The sequence below is a fragment of the Anomaloglossus baeobatrachus genome, chromosome 1 (assembly GCF_048569485.1).
Source record: "Anomaloglossus baeobatrachus isolate aAnoBae1 chromosome 1, aAnoBae1.hap1, whole genome shotgun sequence".
Lineage (NCBI taxonomy): Eukaryota > Metazoa > Chordata > Amphibia > Anura > Aromobatidae > Anomaloglossus > Anomaloglossus baeobatrachus.
Window position 1 is genome coordinate 723,635,165 of NC_134353.1, and position 23,143 is coordinate 723,658,307.

Consider the following 23,143-nt stretch of genomic DNA (forward strand, 5'->3'; position numbering starts at 1 on the left):
GAGGGCTCGGCCTGGCCGACTGCCGGTGGACCTGGAAATGGGACTGGAAGCCCCAGAGACACTCCCCTCAACGGCTGAATGGGATACCCGGCGGAGGGTGCAGTACCTACAGATTCAGGAGTATGTGGAGAAGAACCTAAGTCGGAGTCGAGAACAACAGGAGCAGCGCTTCAATCAGAAAGCGTCTGTGGGCCCTTTCCAGCCTGGAGATGTGGTGTTAAAGCGGAAGAGGAAAACCCACAAGCTGGATGATCAATGGGAACAAATCCCATACGTCATCCAACCCACAGGATGGGAAGATGGAAAGGCCTACCAGATCAGTCGTGACCAAGGGGGCACCTTGGCCACGGTTTCCCGGGACCATCTGAAAAGGTGCCCACCAGCATTGAGGGCGATGGCTGAAGTACCAGTTCCTCCACCAGCAGAGAAGGCAAAAGAGGTGATCCACACTGTGATGGGTGACTTCCCAGCAGACTGGCCTACACAGAACGGCGCGGTGATTCTTCCAGTGATACTGTTCCCACAACCTGTGGATGAAGAAGTGGTGGAAGCTGTCAACCGTGAGCCAGAACCAGTGCCAGTGCCCAGGGATGAACCTGTGCCCAGCTCCCCTGTGCCTCCGCCGGCCCCACACGATAGCAGGGAGGAGGAACCGATTGTTCCCTCTACCCCACTGCCCAGCCCCACTGACACCGGACCCCGGAGGTCCACTCGTCCCAACCTAAGTAGACCCCCACTTAGGTACAGGGAGACCGTCCTTTAAAGAGGGGATCAGGAAGTCTGTGTGTGTTTGTTTAAAAGTTGTTGCAAAAATGATGATAAGTAAATGGAACCGAAGCTTCACCTGATTCTTCTGTGATTGGAAACCGGCCGTTGCCGGCACCGTTGTCCCCGTGGGGACCGTTTTGAAAAGTGTTGGCATGAGGAACTGCTCATGGACAAGCCCGTGAACTTGCAGGGCAACCACAAACGTTAAGTGGCTTGGAAATAAGTTGTGTTACTGTTACCATTTCCGCAGTTGCCGCCTCCGGAGAGGCAGGTTGGAGGGAGGGCCCACAGCAGAGCAGGCTGGGGCCCAGCCACCACAGGAACCGGTGGCTACCCTCTGGAGGGGAAGGACAGATCCCGCTCGGGTAACTTGTGCTGGACTGGGGTCAAGGGGTGCTGCCTGGGCTTTAGGGGCAGCATCAGGGCCAGGTTACTTGGGTGGGTGAGAGCGGAGACCGTAACCGTTAACCGTTTTAATGTTTGCAACGTTTAAGAACTGAACCTCCCGATGTGGGATGATGCCATAAATTGTATATATGTTACCGTTTTTTCTATTTTACAGAAAAACAAAAGGAAAATAAAACCGGTGTTGGACGGGCAGCCCGAGGACGGTCTGCGTTTTGCTAAGGGGGAATGTGACGCCCTGGGCAAGCCAGGGGTCACAGGTCACAACATCACATGCACCCCACATTCCCTGCAGGAACACCAAGCTAACCTAAAATCCTTGTTGCCTTCCTCCAGGGGCTGATGTCCACACCAGGGGGGTGGGCCAGGCGGTTGGCTCCGCCCACCAAGGAGTTCACAGCCCTGGAGGCGGGAAGAATCAGGCAGAACAGCTAGGGAAGTGAAAGTAGAAGGAAGTGAAGTGGTAGAGGAGCTGGAGAGAAAGAGTAAAAAGTGACAGTAGTAAAGCCTGGAGTTTGTCCGGGTGTGTGCCCCGGACTGTGACAGCAAGGTCAGCAGACGGCGGTGATAGTCTGCAGGGGGACTGTTTGGAGGTTGCTGGAAGGACCGCGGACGGGTGGTGACCCGGCGGTACTGGAGCAGTATACGAAGAACAGTCAGCACCAGGGCAGGGGCCTTTCGGATCCCGGCAAGGCTAGGAGTCGCCATAAGTTGCCAAATCCGTCAGTGAAGGGGACGTCTGTCTCCCAACAACCAAGTCCCGATTGAAGGCAACAGCCCGACTGTGAAGGGGAGACACCGCCACCGCCAGGGCACCAGTTTCCCAGGGCCAGCGCCTGCGGGCAAGAGTAGAGCTCCTTCGGCCCAGCTTGAAGCCGAGGAGTGGGTAACCGGTGGGAACCCATCGCTACCAAAAGGAGTTTACATAGGTGCAGGGAAGAGACCGTCACTGCTAACTGCAGGGAACTGCAGCCCCGTAAACCATTCGAGGGACCCGTCCAACCAGCCGTTTGTTTACCGAGAACTGTATCGTGTTTACTGGCTGAGTGAGTACCTCCGTGCCGTGCGGCACAGCGCTGTCCCTGCGCCCCTGCACCTTCACAGGCCCCATACCCGCCTGTCCACCATTCCAACCCCATCACTGGGCCCCGGGACCACCAAACCCCCTACCCACGGAGGGGCAAACCAACAACTGGCTGCTCCATACCATCACTCCCGGGTTCCCCAGCCAGAGCAGCGGTGGTGTACCCTCAATCACCACAACCGTGGGTGGCGTCACGGACAATAAACTATCCCAAAACCCAATCCCCTTTTACTCACGGGCGAGGAGCGCCGCTCGAGTCCCCGGGATCCGGCCCATCGCTCGAGCCACCGAGCAGCAGCAGGCCGCAGCAGCCGCGGCAGCCGGACCCGAGCAGAGGGAGAGCGCGGCGTCCCCTCCTCCGCCCTCGACATTAGCATTTTAGAGTGCAGCTGTATGTGTTTTGTAGTTACTGGGTTAAGAACATCATAGATTCTGAATTGCTGCCAAAATTGGAAGCACCTATTCAACGACCAATGTTTATGTGAAAGAACATGGTTGTATATTTTTAGACCTGACATAATAATATTAGTCCTCAGACCAGAACTCTTAAGCAATTTCATAGCCCAAACCAGAGCATTATATTGAAGGGATCATGCCTAATTTAAAAAATGTCTGCTTTCTTCCAGAAATAACACAACACATCTGTCCATGAGTTGTATCTGGAATTATAGTTCAGTGCCATTCAGTGCCAGCTAAGCTGCTATATATCATACTACTTGTACTTGTATTGTACTTATACTTGTCTTGTAGTGTACAACACCTCTAATATGGAAACCAAACCCCTAAATTAATTTCAAAAATGAAGTCAACTCAATTATTTCAGTACCTAAATTAGAAAAAAAAAACAGATCCCAGACCAGACTATATAAAGAAAGAGAAGTCTGTCTTATTTTATCAGTTTGGGATTTATAGATGTTTTTAATCTATCACAGTAGGCTATCTATACTACAATGTATCCTCGCTTCTGATAAAAGCAATGGTAGCGATTTATAAGACTAAGCAAACAAGAATAATTGTTGTTATGACATCACTTTCTGTGACATAAAGCATCATAATAATACATTATACAGTTAAGGATGAGGTGCTTTCTTATAATATAATAATGCTGATTATATGAAAGGAACCGTAGTGAGAATATGTGCTCACCAGCAGAACTTGTCTAAGCGAAATGGTACGTTGTTAAAATACAGAAAGTGTGGAAGTCTGTTTTCACAGCAATGGAAGCCACTGATCTAAAGTGTAAGGATGTAAGCTAAGTAAAAAGACTAGGTATGAATGGAGCCTTCCAGAGAATGGGCACTTCCAGAACATTGACAAGCTATATACAGTATTTACCCTCGTCACTCCTGGCTTTTGTTCAATTGTGTGCGCTGATGTAATATTCAGCTTCAGAATATTATGTATGCCTCACACTATGTCCGACCACTGGACCCAGTGCAGAAGCAACTGAAGGTGAGCAATAGGGAGGGGGGGGGGTAATCATTAAGGACAAATAAGTGCCTGGCGATTGGGGAAAACTCTATATGACCCGGTGACCAATTGACAGAGGCTAAGAATGTCTCTCCGAGGCTAGGAGAGGAAGTTCCCAGAAAATCATCACCTTTCTCTAATTTATTTACCCTAAAATTTTGTTTAGAAATTAGAAATCCAATCAACAGTTTATTTAATGATGAGTTTCTTTGTTTAGATGAAAGAATCGAGGTATAGCGAGCACCACAAAAATAATATATAAATACACTGAGGAGTGCTACAAAACTATGCAAAGAAAGTATAGACCATGAAAAAGAAGAAAGAACAGCTGCATAGCAAATTAATATGCACATCCAAACATGTACAATAATAAATAAAATAGACATGATTTACTAGATAATTGACATTGACAAACAAAAATAATAATTTAAAAACAATTAAAATTTTGAATAACAGATGGATATAATAATCCAAATATTCCCCAAACAAGAGGATGAAGTAGGATGCCTGAAGAGAGAAACCCAACACATGTAGCTTCGTCACGGGTCCTTGTTCCCCTGGTTTTTCCAGTTAATGGTAATACATTAATGCTCATTTTGTAGGTTATACTAAATATTGTGTTATTGTATATTTTTATATTGATTTTTTCAATTTTGATGAATTATATAATTTATTTATTGGTATCTTATCATTTATATTTATATGTGTAATTTATCTGTGTAATTTATTTACATACATATTTTAATCTAGTCATTCGGACATTATTGCTTATATATATTTATGCTTAATGTTTGGGAATATTTTAGATTTTATTATATCCATCCCCTGTCTGTTATTCAAATTTCCAATTGTTTCTAAATAATTCTTGTGTTGTTTGTCAATTTCAATTCTGTAATAAATTATGTCCATTTTATTATTGTACACATGTGGATGTGCATATTAATATAATTTCTTAAAGGTTCAGCTAAAAATCGTTGCATTTTAATATTAATGTATTTTAACTTCTATTGGGTTTGATCCACTATTGGTTGGATCGAGTATTTAATAAATCCTATTGCAAAACTACATTGTTAGTCAAAAATTCCCTCCTGGGATAGCACTACATCTGGATACCCCATTGTCAGGTCTGGTCATTCTCTACCTGAACGTGTATGTTGCGCTCCTATGCGTACTCTGGCTCCCCGACCGGTCACCCGCCACCCTTCGCTGGCCACGAGAGGTGGAGTGTTAAGGGTGCTTAACACCAGACGAGCTATCGTGCAATGCATCGTCGGGGTCACGGTTTTCGTGACGCACATCCGGCATTGTACACGATGTCGTCTCGTGTGACACCTCCTAGCGGCGCAGTATCGCTCACAAATCGTGAGTCGTGTACTCGTCACTAGGTTTCATAAAATTGTTTAATTAAAATGGCGCCGGTTGTTCATCGTTTCCGTGGCATCACACGTTGCTCCGTGTGACACCACAGGAACGATGAACACAGCCGACCCTGCGTCCCACGGCACCCGCTCATCTCCGCCCCTCCACTTCTATTGGCTGGCTGCCGTGTGACGTCGCTGTGACGCCGAACGTCCCTCCCACTTCAGGAAGTGGACGTTCGCTGCCCACAGCGAGGTCACTCAGCAGGTAAGTACGTGTGACGGGGGTTAAACGAGTTTGTGCGCCACGGGCAGCGATTTGCCCGTGACGCAAAAACGACGGGGGCGGGTAGGATCGCTCGTGCTATCGCACGAGAGATCGACTTGTGTAAAGCAGGCTTTACTGTTGGGGGCAGAGCTTGCATGGATGCCCACTCTGACAGAGTACGTCGTACCCTAGGGGTCGCTGACTACTTCCAGCGTTGGTTTCACTCAGGGGCCCTGAGATGCCTGGTCTCCTGGTGTGAGCTGTTGCCAGCGGATTCGGAATGCTGTATCCTCTGACACAGTCAGATAGTGGGAGGTTCCCTCCATTCTACTCTCCTCCTCTCCTTCCGATGTTCTGTGGACAGAGGGTGGGGAATAGGTGTTGCCTCAGATAGTCACATGAGTTCTAGGAGTCAGATGTAAACTTGTATTCTGCCTTCCTGAGGTGCTGATTAATTCAGTTGTTTGAATGGTTTGGCACCTTTGGTTTGTGCTAGTTCTCTGAGGTTTCCTCTAGCATTTACTGCTGTGTATCAGCCTTAGATTTTTGTTAGCTGGGTTTTGCTTCCTTTTGGTTTCTGCTGTATTTCAGCCTTAGTTTTGTGTTCCCTTTTCTGTTTAGTTATTTTCTTGTTGTGATTGTCCCACATACCATTGTGTGCCTGGTCGCCAGCCACTGCACTGTTTGCTGCCTGGGAGGGGCTCTGTTAAAGTCCCCCCTTACCAAGACCTACAGGCGGGTGTAGGATATCCCTGGCCCTTAAATGTGTGCAACAGTGTGATGGCTTGCGCCAAGTGTGACCAACACATTGCGTTTGCTAACGTGTAGCGGATCTAGTCCCATCATCCTGCATTACACCCATCCTGTATTGTGGTCTGCGAAAGTCCACTGGATCAGATCTTCACATCCACTGGAGGAGCAGCACTTCCAAGGCTCCAATATGAGCATTGTTACAACTCTTCATTTAACCATAGTGAAAATGTGTACGATCATACACTAACCTCTATCTTTTTACAAACCACTCTGCACTCAGATAGCACCATTTTTTTATCTATTACACTGCATCCAATCTATATATTGAGATTTGGAGCCCGAAAGCCAAAGGATTAACACATTGGTAACCTTTTGCATGTCTGTTTATAATTAGGATTTATGAAATAAACATTGTGACTGGACATCTTTAGCGATACAGACAAAACACTAGCAGCTAATGGCTAAAACTTTCCCTCACAGATATTCTAGTTTTGCCAAGGAATGGTGTGTCACTTTGGTAACTTTTGTCAAACAGTATGGATTTTGTTTTTGCCTATTATGTGAAAGAGATATTTCCATCTTCATATACGAGTAGAGATGGATAGTGCTTGAAAAATCAAGCAACTTTCCAATTTACTTATTAACATTTGCCCATATTTGCCAAACAATAATTTTCTTTTTTATTGTTTATTGCTTGTTGCCAAGGGGACTGACCACTGATGCTGTTTAGCAGTGGTGGCCAAACTTAGGCGGGCTTTGCACACTACGACATCGCAGGTGCGATGTCGGTGGGGTCAAATTAAAAATGACGCACTTCCGGCATCGCATGCGACATCGTAGTGTGTAAAGGCTCGATGATACGATTAACGAGCGCAAAAGCGTCGTAATCGTATCATCGGTGCAGCGTCGGCGTAATCCATAATTACGCTGACGCGACAGTCCGATGTTGTTCCTCGCTCCTGCGGCAGCACACATCGCTGTGTGTGAAGCCGCAGGAGCGAGGAACATCTCCTACCGGCATCACTGCAGCTTCCGTAGGATATGCGGAAGGAAGGAGATGGGCGGGATGTTTACATCCCACTCATCTCCACCCCTCCACTCCGATTGGCCGCCTGGCGTGTGACGTCGCTATGACGCCGCACGACCCACCCCCTTAACAAGGAGGCGGGTTGCCGGCCAGAGCGACGGTCGCAGGACAGGTGAGTCCATGTGAAGCTGCCGTAGTGATAATGTTCACTACGGCAGCTATCTCAAGGAAATCGCTGCTGCGACGGGGGCAGGTACTATCGCGCTCGGCATCGCAGCATCGGCCTGCGATGTCGCAGCGTGCAAAATACCCCATTAGACTATGCTCACAAGTACTTTCTTATTGAACTTGTAAGCAATGCACTGAGGCTGCCTGAGATCACTCAAACCTGCAGTTAGCTGCTGCGCGGTCAGCTTCAGTCTTATGGCACTTCCAAGGCTGCAGAGACAAAGATGCTTCATCTAGCACTTGGAACAATAACAATGCTCTTGGTTCAAAATGTCACTCCAGCAGGACCACCTAACTGTCATAAACCAGAAAGTTGAGAGGCTAAGAAGTGGTGCCTTCTTGAAACTGAAAATGAGAATAAAGGGTGCTTTACATGCAATGACATCGCTAATGAAATGTCGTTGGGGTCACAGAATTCGTGACGCACATCCGGCCTTGTTAGCGATGTCGTTGCGTGTGAAACGCAGGAACGACCGTTAACAATCAAAAATACTCACCATATCGTTGATCGTTGACACGTCGTTCTAATCTCAAATATCGTTGCTGCTGCAGGTACGATGTTGTTCATCATTCCTGCAGCAGCACATATCACTATGTGTGACAATGCAGGAACGAGGAACAACATCGTACCTGCGGCCGTCGCCAATGAGGAAGGAAGGAGGTGGGCGGGATGTTACGGCCGCTCATCTCCGCCCCTCCGCTTCTATTGAGCGGCCGCTTAGTGACGCCGCACAAACCGCCCAGTTAGAAAGGAGGCGGTTCGCTGGCCACAGCGACGTCACTAGGCAGGTAAGTACGTGTGACGGGGACTAACGATGTTGTGCGCCACGGGGAGTGATTTGCCCGTGACGTACAACCGACGGGGGCGGGTGCTTTCACCAGCGACATCACTAGTGATGTCGCTGTGTGTAAAGTGGCCTTAACTTGTAAAGGACCTAAACTTTATAGAATGAGTGGAAAAAGTAATGGTCCTAGCTTGTTAAAAGACCCTAGTAGGTAAATTCTACTAGATTAAAATACATCTGAAGAGTCACTCAAAAGTGAATCTATCACCAGATTTCAGAATATGAATTGCATATGTTATTAAACTGGCTTCTTAGACCAGATGAGGCTGGTGTATTTACATTGAAAATCAATGTATAAATGGCTGTATAATCTTTTTTGAAACTTCCCCTGCATAATACTAAAATGAACATTTTACGAGTCTAGCTTTAGTTCTGGACTCATAAAATGTTCAATTTAATTTCAGGATTATACAGCTATTCTGAAATGGAGTTTTAAAGTAATAGTCTATCCTCATCAGGCATAAGAGATGTATTTAATAATGTATAGTTTGTATTGTGACAGATCCACTTTACAAATATATTCTGAAATATTAGGAACTGCTGCTATGATATATGCTGATTTGCATATTAATAATGTTTTTGACAAAACCCTAAAAGCATTGTTCTGACAGTGAATCTAAATGTTTTGTTACACAGGCGAGCTGTCTGAGACCTGCTGCTCTCTACATGACCCACAACTGTTCTTCACATACAGAGTAGGCAGTGCTCAGACTTATTGTGCAGCGGAGACATGCTGTCAGAGATTAGGGGGCTGCTTATGCTGAACCAATATAAATATGTCTTGCCACTCTCATTGTTTTGTCCTGTCAAGGCCGAGCTCATCGGAACATTGAAGGCTTCTGAGCCCCCTAGAGTACACACTGGATTTGAGCAGAAAATAACCCCATACACAGAAGTGATTACACTACTCAGACTTAGGAAAAAATATGTTAACTTAACAAAATGTCGTTTGTTTGTTTTTTTTTGCATAACAATTATTAAGAATAATTACTGGAATTAATTTTTTCTTGGTTGTCCACTTTCTTAAAGTGCCCACTTAGTGTAATTTTTTAAATGAAAATGTGTCTCCTGGGTCAAAAGGATAAAAGAAACTCTGTCCACAGTCCACAATAGATACGTTGTCTTTGTGATTACTAAGGAAAGTATTATTTACTTCAGCAGCCTCCCAGTGTCATAGGGGCGACTTTAGTAATGGCTTTAATGTTGTACTTGTAGAGCACTAGTATCTAATTACTGAGGTACTGTCACAGTCGTCTCTCTGTTTTGGAGACTAGTGACAGATTCAGGACTTGAGTTACTCAATACCATTTAAGACTCCCTATTTAAACGTAGTTTCATTTCTTTTGGTGCCTAAGGAGTTAATGTCAGTTTTGTTGCCAGCAGCTCCTAGCAGATCATTTCAGCTACAGCTGCTTTGTAGCCACTCCCTTGTTGGTTTAAGTAGTGGTGTTTCCCAGTAATCCCTGCTGAAAATACTAATTCTTTCTATTCTGGCCACCTTGGTGGAAGGTCCTTGTAATAATTATAATGGACAACTCTGGAATCTATTTGCATGGAGCAAAGACACAACTGAACCCGGTTTACAGGCGATAAAGTTTGTATCGTAACAAATGGTGATTAGCAAACAAGTGCAGAGGAAAAACAATCAAGTCCATAAACACACAGTGAAAATATCAAATGAAACCTTTAAGGAAAGTCTCCTGAAACAGGATAATGTGACTTAGCAATGCAGTCTTTGAAGCTCCGTAAGGAAGTCTCTGAAAGTCCGAAGTGAGATGTAGAGCAGTATACAATGTTCAGAAAACAAACGCAGAGCAGTTTCTAGTGTTCAGAACAGTCCTGTGTTCTGCTACTGCATCAATTCAATGGTTGAACCAACAGAGCTGTATACAATGTTCAGAAAACATGCAGAGCAGGTTATTGTGTCCAGAACAGTCCCCTGCTCTGCTACTGAATCAATTCAATGGCAGAGGCAATAGAGCAGTTAATTAAGTAAGCCAGCTTACGTGTCAGCAAAGCAGGTCAGTCAAGAGCCACAGCAGGGGCTAGGCATCAGCAGCTGGAGGCAGCAGGTAAGCAGAAGGTGACAGAACCTCTAAAGAGCAGTAACAGGAGTTTCACACAGGATTTGCTGCAGTAACTTGAGATGCCACTATGACTAGGAAACCAGGCAGAATACTCAAGCAGAGGACTGGAGGCTGGACTAAGGTTATAAAGGCAAGAGGACACAGAACACATGGAGAAGAATGAAGCAGGGAACGCCATTTTGGAAAAATGCCAAAAAGCCCAAAAAGGATAAACAGAAAAAACAGAGTCCTGACAGTCCTGTTGAAGAATGTTCCTGAAGATGGATTTTTATCCTTTTTTGGTTGCTCTTTTCCCTGTTTGTCCTACCTTTCATTGTGTCGTGTTACTGCAGCAGTGGAGCTAGCATTCCTCACCTGCCAGCCACCTAGCCAGGGCATCTACAGACTCTCAGAGTCACAGGTTCCTACTCAGCAACTGTTGAGGAGACTGTATAGGGACTGGCTAGGAGAGTAAGGACAGCTGCAGGTGAGTGCCAGAGGTGTCCCATCTACCACTCTCACTAGCGCTAGGCTTACCATTTTTATAGTGTCCCCTGTGTTCCCTTTACTGAGGCATTGTTTTTTGTATTCTCGTTGTGCGACAGGTCTGAACACATATGCCACAATTGTCTTACCTTGCAAGTATGACATTATATTCAGCCCTACATTTTTTTCCCTTGTGTCCCCATGGCTCAGGCGATTGCTTTTGCACACCTGATGCAGACCCTCTCTCAGTAGATCACAAACCTGCAGTCTCAGGTTGTGCAGCAACTACAGCAATTACAGCAACCAGAACCCAAGATAGCTCTCTCGGATAATTTTTTTGGTGGAAGGGATAAGTTTATCATCTTCAGGGAAGCTTGCAAGTTGTACTTCAAGCTCCACCCTTGTACGTCTGTGAGTGAGGAACAGTGAGTGGGGATTGTAGTCTCTCTATTGTGGGGAGATCCCAAATCTTGGGCCTTCTCTCTGCCTACCGACTGCCAGTTGTGGCAGTCAGATGAATTTTTTGTGGCTTTGGTCCTGGTATACAGCGACCCTAATGGCATCACGCTTGTAGAGTCTAAACTTTGTAAGCTCCAACAGAGGGTACAGCCAGCGAGGGAATATTGTTCAGAGTTCCAGAGATGGGTCACTGAAATCCAATGGAATGACAATATGCTTAGGAGTCATTTCTGTCAGGGTTTGTCAGGTAGCCTTGGGGACTCTCTGGCTTAATATGCTACCCCGGGCCCGCTGGAGGATACCATGGCCCTCACTATCAGAGTGGAAAGATGCCTCAGGGAGAGATCCTCTAAGACTTTGTCCCCTGTTGTTCTTCCCAAGGAAGAAACTCCATTGGTGCAGGCTAACAAACCCATGAGGTTGGAGGGAGCCTACCTTGAGATTGAATCACTTGCAGTTTGTCATGGTCCTCCATTTCTACATCCCAGTTCACCATAATAGCTGAGGTGGTTATATGTAGAAAAACTGAGACGATCTCCGTTCTGGTGAACAGCGGAGCTGTTGCAAATTTGGTAGATTCTTGCTTTGCTCAGACTTGGGGTCTGACTTGTAGCATACTAACAAGATCCAATCCCATTTAGGCTATCAATTCAGCTCCTCTAAGCTAGAGAGAGTTCACTAGTACGGTGCCAAATATTAAACTATGAGAGGGCACTGTACATAGTGAACGGCTATCCTGCTGGCTTTCCTGCTATATCTTGGAAGGTCTGCTCACTCCCATCATTTTGGGCCTTTCCTGGTTGAAAAGGCGTGGAGGTTGTGGTGGCAGTCAGAGGAGTTGTCAGTTGGAGCAGTTTCTGTAAGGTAAGTGCCTTGGAGCTACCATTTTTGCGGTACTGATTAAAAACCCGCCCCCCCTATCCATTAGTGGTAAATACCAAGGTATCTGAAAAAATAGTATGGCATGCTGCAGTCATCCCAGGGGAAGAGTAGTGCTACCCTATTAGAGAAGATTGTGGAAGGGAAGTGGTTCCCACTAGGTATCCAGTTCTGAAAGGGAGGGTGTTGAAAAATTGGGTGAGACACTGCTGTTAAAGGTTCGGTCAGGAATTTTCGCCCTGTTACTGGATAATTGTGTGGTAATAAACATTCAGGTCCGGACCTGCGTGTGAGTGAGTACGTATGGGTGTCCACTAAAAACACCAGGTTGAAGAGTGCATTGGGGGTACTAGGCCCGAGGTTTGCCGGTCCTTTTAGAATTATGGACATTTTTAACCCTATGGCCATATGGCTGGAGCTACCCCCAACATTCAATATTCATAATGCTGTCCACAGGTCCTTGCTCCAGAGATGTTTTGAGCCAACTTCATTACCACCGGCTCTGTACTACTGCCCGAGCATCACAATGCTTGGACTAGCCGACGGCTCTTCTAACCTGAGTGTATTAGCGTTTATTTATATGAAGCTGTCATGCTCAGATGAGGAGAGCTGCTGGCCAGTCCAAGAATTCCGATACGATATTGGGTAGTAATACAGCAGTCTGACTAAATAACTGATGCTTCCACAGAGGGGTTGGCGGGATTATGGGGTGGGGGAAGGGAGTGAACATTAATTTTCAATTAACACATTCCAATCACTGTCGCTGGCGCAGAAGGGTGGGCAGAGGAAGGGGTGAATATTAATTTTCCTTTAACTAGCCAGCATGTGACTATAAACTTCCAAGGCTTACAGCAACACAATGGGGCAACTTATACCAATAAATATTACATATCCTGAAAGGGTTGCCCAATCCCTATTTCAGGACACTTCTATAGTATGGTATGCAACTGGGGCTTATTTTTAGAGAAGGGCTTATGTTATAAACATACTCCAAAAAGGTAGAAAAATCCAGCTAGGGCTTATTTTCGGGGAAGGTGTTATTTACAGGGAAGCACAGTATTTCAATTGATATGTACTGAGTATTGGAAAACAAAGAGTGGAACCTGGAGGCTTCATACCAAGCCAGATTAGTGAGATGAATCAACATGACAACTTGCTGATAAATCTGTGGAATTCTAAATTGGAAAGACATACTGTCACAATGCTCATACTGTTATTACCAGGGTCATCCAATATCTGAAAAGAAGAGCTCCACTCCATATATATTTACTGTGAACATTAACTTGCCCTTAGCTGGAACTGTGGCCAAAACTAAAGCGGGCTTTACACGCTACGATATGTCGTCGGGGTCACATCGTAAGTGACGCACATCCGGCATCGTTTGACATATCGGAGCGTGTGACAGCTATGAGCGAATGTGAACGAGCAAAAATACTCACCTTATCGTTGCTCGTTGACACGTCACTCATTTTCTATAAATCAAACGTCCGGTTGTTCATTGTTCCCGAGGCAGCACACATCGCTCTGTGTGACACCCCGGGAACGATGAACTGCAGCTTACCTGCGGCCGCCGGCAATGCAGATGGAAGGAGGTGGGTGGGATGTTTACGTCCTGCTCATCTCCGCCCCTCCGCTTCTATTGGCCAGCCGCTGTGTGACGTCGCTGTGACGCCAAATGTCCCTCCCCCTTCAGGAAGTGGATGTTCGCCGCCCACAGCAAGGTAGTTCGGGAGATAAGTACATGTGACGGGGGGTTACAACATTGTGCGACACGGGCAACAAATTGCCCGTGCCGCACAAACGATGGGGGCGGGTGAGATCGCAAATGCGATCGTACGATTAATTGCATGGTGTAAAGCAGGCTTTAGTTTTGATATGGTTAATTATCAGAATGCCTCTGCCATAGCATAATTTGTGCCTGAAATACAGTATAGAGTTCTGAACCAGAAGGAATCATGGCAGATTTCAGCTCTAAAGCCTCCAGATTTGTAATCAGGTAGCCCTAGAATATACATATTAGAAATGATACACTTACTTTTCCCCCACTCCGTAGCTGTCCACAGCAGACGTTGCAGACACAATGCAGATAACCAAGGAAGAACCTGGAATAAAAGATTTTACATAATTAGATGCTTCCATAGTTCAAAGATTGAAAGAAGAAGTCCTTTACTTTTATCAATCAAATATATATGATCTTTAGATGATTTATAACCCCCAATGCCATTAGTTATGAGCAAAGTGGCCCACTCTTTTATAAATGCTGAGATACAAATCTGCCATTATTACTTCCTGTGGTAGGGCTTTCCACTACTTTACTCATAGATAGCATTTTCCTCATGAGATGACACGATCACCTTTCTTCCACATATCATGAATGGGCCCTGGACCTTTTTAAGGTCCTTAGAAGGAAAAAAAAATAGAGTGCCAAATCTTTGCATTGATCACATGACCACACATGCACTTATATATGGTTATGACTGTTAATTACATAACCTTTGAAGCCAAATATTGCCAATTTTTGTAACCTCTCATTATAGGAGAAACCTACCGCTCTTAAATAGATTCTAGCTTTCAAGTATCCTTTTTAAAAAGCCGAGTTGGTTATCATAATTAAAGGGATAAAAAATTTAGTTCTAAAACATGGTCCGGTATAATAATAATAATAACAATAATAATAATAATAATAATAATAATAGTATTTATTGCAAATTATAAGGCGTACATTATACTTTCAACAACTATATTCAAAATATTACTTAAATGTTTACCTAACTGTGGGATTCTCTGTTTTTTGTGTAAGGCAATAACCTTGTACACAAAGCAATCAATAGTAATTTATCAAAAGCCAAGTAATGTCTGCAATGTTCAGCTCCAACAGCATCAAATTTTCTTTCTGTAAGGCTACATTCCAACGATGAGTATCTGGTGAGTTTTCTATTTTTTAGACTTTTTTTGCAGCATTCTGCACCTATTAGGTAAATTATATTAGTTGCGGGGTTTTTTTTCATTACTTTTTTATGTTTTTTTACATTATTATTTTTATTTTGTTTTTTTTTTTTTAAAAAGCTGCTTTATTTTTGATACATTCTTTTATTTGGTTTTGACAAAACTTAATTGATAGAGTCATGTGCTGAAAACGTGTTAGGAAGTGGATACAAGAGCCTTCTGATTTCATCAGCTTTAACAGGGCTGGTAGAACTTTGCCCTCTGCTGGTCAAGGAAATGACCAGGAACTGAAGAACAGCATAACTGTTTCCTCAAGGGAAGAGATTCAGGAAGGCACCGGGTCAGGTGATAGTATGTTCCAGAAACAAATTATAAATGCTTGAGATATCCGAGAAGGGAAAGAGTTGGCGTCAAACAAAAGAAGAAAGTGGTCTTGTGAGCTGGAGAGGGAACGCTCACCATCCTACCAAGAAAGCAACTGGATCTACTGACACTCCGAAGACATCGCCTGTCAAGACCCCTGAGTTCCAGACTGCGCAGTCAAGCAAGGAAGACCAATTCCCATGGGAAATTCGAGAAGGACAGGCTGTTGCATCCTCCTTAGCTGTGTGGTACTTAGTGATGTGAAGTAGTTCCTAAATTGCACTGTATTGATCATGGGCTAGTCTATCAATTGTCCGTTGTTATTTTTGAAGTATAAGTGTATAGCTCAGTTAGATTATCCATAATTTACTTTGTTAGACAGTTACACTGACAAACATAGGAGCCTGATAGAAGTTTAATCCAGGGTTTCTAAATGTGAATACAGAAGGTGTGTACTGCTGTATTAGTGTTTAGATACGTGTTTATATATATTTTTACATGAAAGTTGATTCTTCTGTGACCCATCATATTACCTTTTGATTCTGTTGTATTAAGCTATATCCTAGGTCGTTTAATAATAAATATAATGGTAAGTCACCACTGTGTTGTTCTCATCTGTGTGTTGCATTGCCAGACCTCTTTCTTCCATGCATTTTAAGTGCATTTCCCAGGGAAAAAAAGCATTAAAAACCCATATTATTTTTTCACCTGCAGATTTTTCGCATCTAATGCAATTTTATGGGGAAAATCTGCACTTACAATGCAGTGAACCTTCAAAATAACTTGATATGTTGCGGATGTCAAACACGCACCACGTCATATTTTGCAGTGTATACGTAAGAGCCCAGTGGGCATGAGATTTCTGGAAATCCCATTCACGCTGTGGTTTTTGCTCTGTACACAGCATCAAAAACTCCCCAATTACTCCTTGTGGAAACTTAGCATAAAAGATATTTTGGTCAGTGTGTATCTACATCCTTCTATACATTTCCAGCCTCTTAATGCTGTATTTTACTAATATGTGTTACAGAAGGAAACATAACTGATTCTACAGTGTTGAATCTTGACAATTGAAGGAAGAAAATAACTAAAATGGAAAAATGTAAAAAACAGAAAAAGTCATGTGATAGTTAAACCTTTAAATGAATCATCACAATTAATGGCATCTGTCTTTGAGGCATTGAACTGCAAACCACAGCACCAAATGTCAGACAGTTTATTCTTTAGTTATAATTGTTTTGACTGACTAATGATGTTCATTTTTTCTTCATTCCACAAAATCTATTTTAACTCCTCGGCATAAAATTCGGTAGTAAACACTCAGGCATGGCCTGTTGATTTGCTTTTGTTGCTATTCAATACAGGTCTTAACCCTAGAGTATAGAAATGGCTGTGTTCTGCTCAATAATAATCTTTTCCTACTGTTTATACTTTTCATTTCCTGAGATTTTTTCTTTAATTTTCAGTTTTTTGGTTTTGCAAAATTATATTTGATAGTTTTTTAACCCTTTAAAGCATCCAGAATTTTTTTTGTTTGTGCTTTGGTTTTTTCCTTTCTTTGTTCTAGGAGCTATAACTTAATTTTTTTTTCCATCCACATACCCGTATGACGGTATGTTTTTTGAGTCCAGTCTCTCTCTCACTCCCTGTTGATCACTCATACGTCTCAAAGTGGGAAGAAGGACTCCTTCAGTGTTTGGTGCAGGGCTCATGTAACAGAACAACTTCAGGTGAGCCTTAGGAACGCGAGCACCGGCACTCCTGAAACGGCGCCAACATGGGAAGTGAGTAAAAGCTTTTTTTATTTTAATGGTGCCAAACATGAAAGAATGAAAAGGGGTTGTTGAGGCAGTGGACAACCCATTTAATGATAGCACCATGTCTTCTAACCATGGAATAAAGAAACTGGCAACAAAGAATCATCTGACGGCAATGTGCAAAACATTGACAACACGAGAAGTCTAAAACTGTTCCAGAGATAATAGCATAAAAAGCTAATTTGGTCTCACATATTTTTCATGCACATCACCTGCACTATGTATCACCATCATCAACCTCCTCCTTTGATGACTTAATTTCCTTCTTAACTTTGTCAAGCTCTCAAGCTTTTCCCAACACAGAATCATCATCATCATTTTGATTGTCATTCATTCAGCTGAGAGGTGCCTGTGTGTAAAATTGACACTCCCTTACTGCCTGATTCCTACCCTGGGGTTTGCCTTGGCTCAGAGCGCAACTACCTTGAAGAGTCTCACTACAACCTCAGCTCACACAGCCTGCAACACAGACTGGCATTAAAATCATATTGTCCATCCTCTGACACCATGTCTACCTATAATAAAGGCTGACTATTTATCTTTCAAAATATTAATTGGATGAAGTGTTTCTGGTGAAGTATGTTCCTATCATAGGATAGTAAGAGCTGGCATTAACAGATTGGAAATTATGCTCTGTACAACATTTACTGCTTTAAGGTGGGCTGAGCAGAAAGCTGATTCCTGCTGATCCAGAGGCTACATCATCCTGCTCTGATTGAGATGAGGGATGGGACACATACTTCATTATGCCCTCCACTTCTTCCTCACTAATATGATGGCTAGAACTTAGAAAGGAAGTCAAATGCGACTTGCATTTGGTAACATTACTGTCAGTACAGTTGCTGCTAGAACTACGGTAATTGCGGTGTTAGAGCTGCTGCTTGATAGTAACAACTATATTCTAAGGGGGGCTTTACACGCAGCGACATCGCTAGCGATGTCGCTCGTGAAAGCACCCGCCCCGTCGTTTGTGCGTCACTGGCAAATCGCAGCCCGTGGCCTACAAAATCACTAGTACCCGTCACATATACTTACCTTTCTAGCGACGTTGCTGTGGCCGGCGAACAGCCTCTTTTCTAAGAGTGCGGTTCATGCGGCGTCACAGCGATGTCACACGGCAGGCGTCCAATAGAAGCGGAGGGGCGGAAAGCAGCCGCATGGAAGTTACACCCACCTCGTTGCTGGAAGACGCAGGTAGGGTGTTGGTCGTCAATCCTGGGGTGTCACACGTAGCAATGTGTGCTGCCTCAGGAACGACGAACAACCTGCGTCCAGAACAAGGAATGACATTTGGGAAATCAACGACGTGTTAACAATCAACGATTTGGTGAGTATTTTGCATCGTTAGCGGTCACTCATACGTGTCACATGCAACGACGTCGCTAACAAGGCCGGATGTGCGTCACGAATTCTGTGACCCCCAACGACATCTCGTTAGCAATGTCGTTGCGTGTAACGGGGCCTTTATTGTTGTTGTTTGTTTGATGTACACATATATTTTTTCGTTTGTTTAAATGTTTAAACGATGATGATTATCTGAATGAAAAGTAATTTACTGGGAACCTAAAATGATAGGTTGCAAAGTCACTGTACATAGGTTCACTGCCACGTAAGGAACATGAAGCAACAACAGCAGTATAGTGGTCGTGTGTATGGTATCTAAAGTGGGAAGTTAAACAGGTATTGCAAAAATAAAAAGAGACCCTTTTATATTACAGATAAAGAAACAAATTACAAGTTACAAAATAAGATAGGACCAGAAAATGTGAGTAAAGTCCTTAAAGTAAACACCATTAGCTGACCTCTGTATTCAGGTGGCATTTGTAATAAAATTTTGGAGCAATGAAGAAAGGGAAAGAAAACCTGTGTAGACAGTGTAACATATGGGAATAACAATTTTCTCACAGCATTTTAATTGATTAATGAAGTTATCCTACAAATTGCAATGTAAGTGGTTGATTCTGCAAACTAATATCAGTACTATCGTATATATAAGATTGCATTTACATAGTTTAACATAGTGATATAGCTCTTCTATAAGTATAATTGGGCAGACTTTATTGTTTTTGTTTATTTTAATGTGCCCCAAAGAGAAATCGGACTTAGTCTTAATTAGAGTTGAGCGCGGTTCGCGGTTCGAGGTTCTCCAGTTCGAGGCTCGAGTGATTTTGGGGGCTGTTCTAGATGGAACTAGAACTCGAGCTTTTTGCTAAAGCTCGATAGTTCTAGATACGTTCGAGAACGGTTCTAGCAGCAAAAAAACCAGCTAATTCCTAGCTGGCTTTCCGCTGTAATAGTGTAAGTTACTCTGTGACTCACACTATTATGACATTTCAGTGTATAGTGTGCGGGAACAGCGCATTCAGATCACTGCTGTATGTATAATGGCGATCGCCATTTATTTTTTTTTTTTCCTTGTCTTCCTTCCCTAAGCGCGCGCGTCTTGTGGGGTGGGCCAGCATGTCAGCCAATGCCAGACACAGACACAGCTAAGTGGACTTTTAGCCAGAGAAGCAACGGCATGTGTGATAGGATGTCCATGTCACATGTCCCTGCATTATAAAACCGGACATTTTCCTAGAGCACGCCATTATCTGCCTTCTGCGTCCTTGGTGTCAGACATCACTGGCGCAGCTCCTATCGCCGATACTGCTGTATACGCTCCATACACAGCGCTGGACAGCTTAGGGATAGCACTTTCTATCAGTCCTTTTAAGGGCTCATACCGGCAGGGTCAGAGCCATAGGTGACAGGTCCGTGAAAACAGAGTTTAACAGCTACACAAGATGACAGCGTCTGTGTAGCTAAAGTCAGGGATTTCCTCGCTGCATTTCCCCATTAGGAGGGATAGAAAGGCAGGCTTCCTTTCCTCTACCCAGAGACCCACAACCCTGCCACTGTACCCTCCTGCCCTTTGCACACTCCAACTCATTGTTACTAAGCCATTATACTAGCAAACACTGAGTGAACGTAGTGGCATCCTAAACGTGGCTGTTGGACTGCTGTATTGCCTCAGTAGTGCAAAGATATTTGCAGCACGTCTGCCTGCATTGCACACTCAAACTCATTATAACTAAGCCATTATACTAGCAAACACTGAGTGAACTTAGTGGCATCCTAAATGTGGCTGTTGGACTGCTGTATTGCCCCAGTAGAGCAAAGATATTTGCAGCACGTCTGCCTGCATTGCACACTCAAACTCATTGTTACTAAGCCATTATACTAGCAAACACTGAGTGAACTTAGTGGCATCCTAAACGTGGCTATTGGACTTCTGTATCGTCCCACTAGTGCAAAGATATTTGCAGCACGTCTGCCTGCATTGCACACTCAAACTCATTATAACTAAGCCCTTATACTAACAAACACTGAGTGAACTTAGTAGCATCCTAAACGTGGCTGTTGGACTTCTGTATCGTCCCACAAGTGCAAAGATATTTGCAGAACCTCTGCCTGCATTGCACACTCAAACTCATTGTTACTAAGCCATTATACTAGCAAACACTGAGTGAACTTAGTGGCATCCTAAACGTGGCTATTGGACTTCTGTATCGTCCCACTAGTGCAAAGATATTTGCAGCACGTCTGCCTGCATTGCACACTCAAACTCATTGTTACTAAGCCATTATACTAGCAAACACTGAGTGAACTTAGTGGCATCCTAAACGTGGCTATTGGACTTCTGTATCGTCCCACTAGTGCAAAGATATTTGCAGCACGTCTGCCTGCATTGCACACTCAAACTCATTGTTACTAAGCCATTATACTAGCAAACACTGAGTTAACTTAGTGGCATCCTAAACGTGGCTATTGGACTTCTGTATCGTCCCACTAGTGCAAAGATATTTGCAGCACGTCTGCCTGCATTGCACACTCAAACTCATTATAACTAAGCCCTTATACTAACAAACACTGAGTGAACTTAGTAGCATCCTAAACGTGGCTGTTGGACTTCTGTATCGTCCCACAAGTGCAAAGATATTTGCAGAACCTCTGCCTGCATTGCACACTCAAACTCATTGTTACTAAGCCATTATACTAGCAAACACTGAGTGAACTTAGTGGCATCCTAAACGTGGCTATTGGACTTCTGTATCGTCCCACTAGTGCAAAGATATTTGCAGCACGTCTGCCTGCATTGCACACTCAAACTCATTGTTACTAAGCCATTATACTAGCAAACACTGAGTGAACTTAGTGGCATCCTAAACGTGGCTATTGGACTTCTGTATCGTCCCACTAGTGCAAAGATATTTGCAGCACGTCTGCCTGCATTGCACACTCAAACTCATTGTTACTAAGCCATTATACTAGCAAACACTGAGTGAACTTAGTGGCATCCTAAACGTGGCTGTTGGACTTCTGTATCGTCCCACAAGTGCAAAGATATTTGCAGCACCTCTGCCTGCATTGCACACTCAAACTCATTGTTACTAAGCCATTATACTAGCAATTTATGCTGCCAGTTTAAGGGCCGTAGTTGCATTGTCAGGGATAATTATTCTTTATTTTTCTGCTGTTAATAAAGCTAGACCACCGCTGCAATCTACACCACCTCTCAATTTTTACTACCACATTTTAAGTGCACAATCTTGTCGCAATCAACATGAGTGGCAAAATGACAGATGCTGGTGGAAAGGGGAAGAGGCGTGTTGGAAAATGGAAAAAAAGGGTTTGTCCGTGGGGAAGGTGGCAAAGCTCCATTAACATCTGCTGAAGATAGACCATCTACCAGCAAAAGTAAGATATCTACTACTTACCGTCAACAATCCGATGTGCTCCCTTTTTTACGGACACGAAAAACAGGAACAAAGGTAGATGATGGCCAAAAAAGGAAAATGCTTGAATGGATCTCAAGTGGTCCAACAAGTGCCATCTCAGCCACCTCAAGTACCGCATCCAAAAAACACCAGTCCTCTGAGTTGTCATCCCAATCAAACTTGCTTTCTCCCAGCTCTGAAGTCTCCATCAGCCCTGCACAGTATGCCTGAAGTGAGATGGCTGAGTCTGCAGAGCTGTTCAGTCACACTATAGCCTGGGAATCAGAGGTCTGCTCCCAAGCTACAGTGAGTACAGACCAGGAAATGGTCTGCAGTGTTGCCCAGAACCTTTGTGACTCTGATTCAGGCCATGAGGACCAAGTTTCAGAGCATAATGTTGACCCTTTGTCACAAACTGTAACACCTGTGGTTATAGACAATGAGGAACATACTGATGACGATGAGACGCAGATACCCGATTGGGATGACAACTTAAATATTCGGTCAGGGCAAGAAGAGGCTCGGTCTGAGGGTGAGGGGAGTGCAAACACAACAATTGATGAGGAAGTTCTAGATCCCACCTACTGTCAACCCACAGTCAGGCACTTGAGGAGGTCAACAGAGGCGGTGGAGGAGGATGCAACCAACGACGAAGTTAACTTGTGCCTTCCTGGACAGAGTCGGAGCACTGGTAGCACGTCTACAACTGCATCTTCAGCCACCACTCTGCCTCTGAGCACTAGTCGGGGGGGCTCAGCAGGTCGCATGCCCTCTAAGCCTTGCCTAGCCTGGTCCTTTTTTGACATAGCAAAAGATCGCCCAAATTATGTGATCTGTAAAATTTGTTGTGATTCTGTTAGTAGAGGGCAAAACCTCAGCAGTTTGACAACTTCTTCCATGAATCGTCACATGAATAAATATCATATGTCCCAGTGGGAAGCTCACCATGCTGCAATGCGGCCTAGCGGAGCGAACCATCCACCGCCTGCCCCTTCCAGTGCATCCGCGCGCTCTTCATCTTCTAGGACTGTGGGGACAGCTGTCACACCTGGTTTTCCACGCACAACTTCCACCACTGTAACCGCAACAGGCAGTTTTCTTGGTAGTTCGTCAGTTGGTTTGGAAGGGGAAACAAGTGTGTGTGTACAGCTCTCTCAGACA

At 44.2% G+C, this 23,143-nt stretch overlaps 1 protein-coding gene across 2 annotated transcripts in view; it reads right to left on the minus strand.

Annotated features, from left to right (window-relative positions):
- The window catches only part of ADGRD1 (adhesion G protein-coupled receptor D1), a 1,069,475-nt gene that overhangs the window by 276,806 nt on the left and 769,526 nt on the right, over positions 1-23,143 (minus strand). For both annotated transcript variants that reach the window (XM_075341810.1, XM_075341809.1), the window contains one exon: positions 14,132-14,198. In XM_075341810.1, coding sequence (XP_075197925.1) covers positions 14,132-14,198 — 67 coding nt within the window. The remainder of the gene's footprint in view (positions 1-14,131; positions 14,199-23,143) is intronic.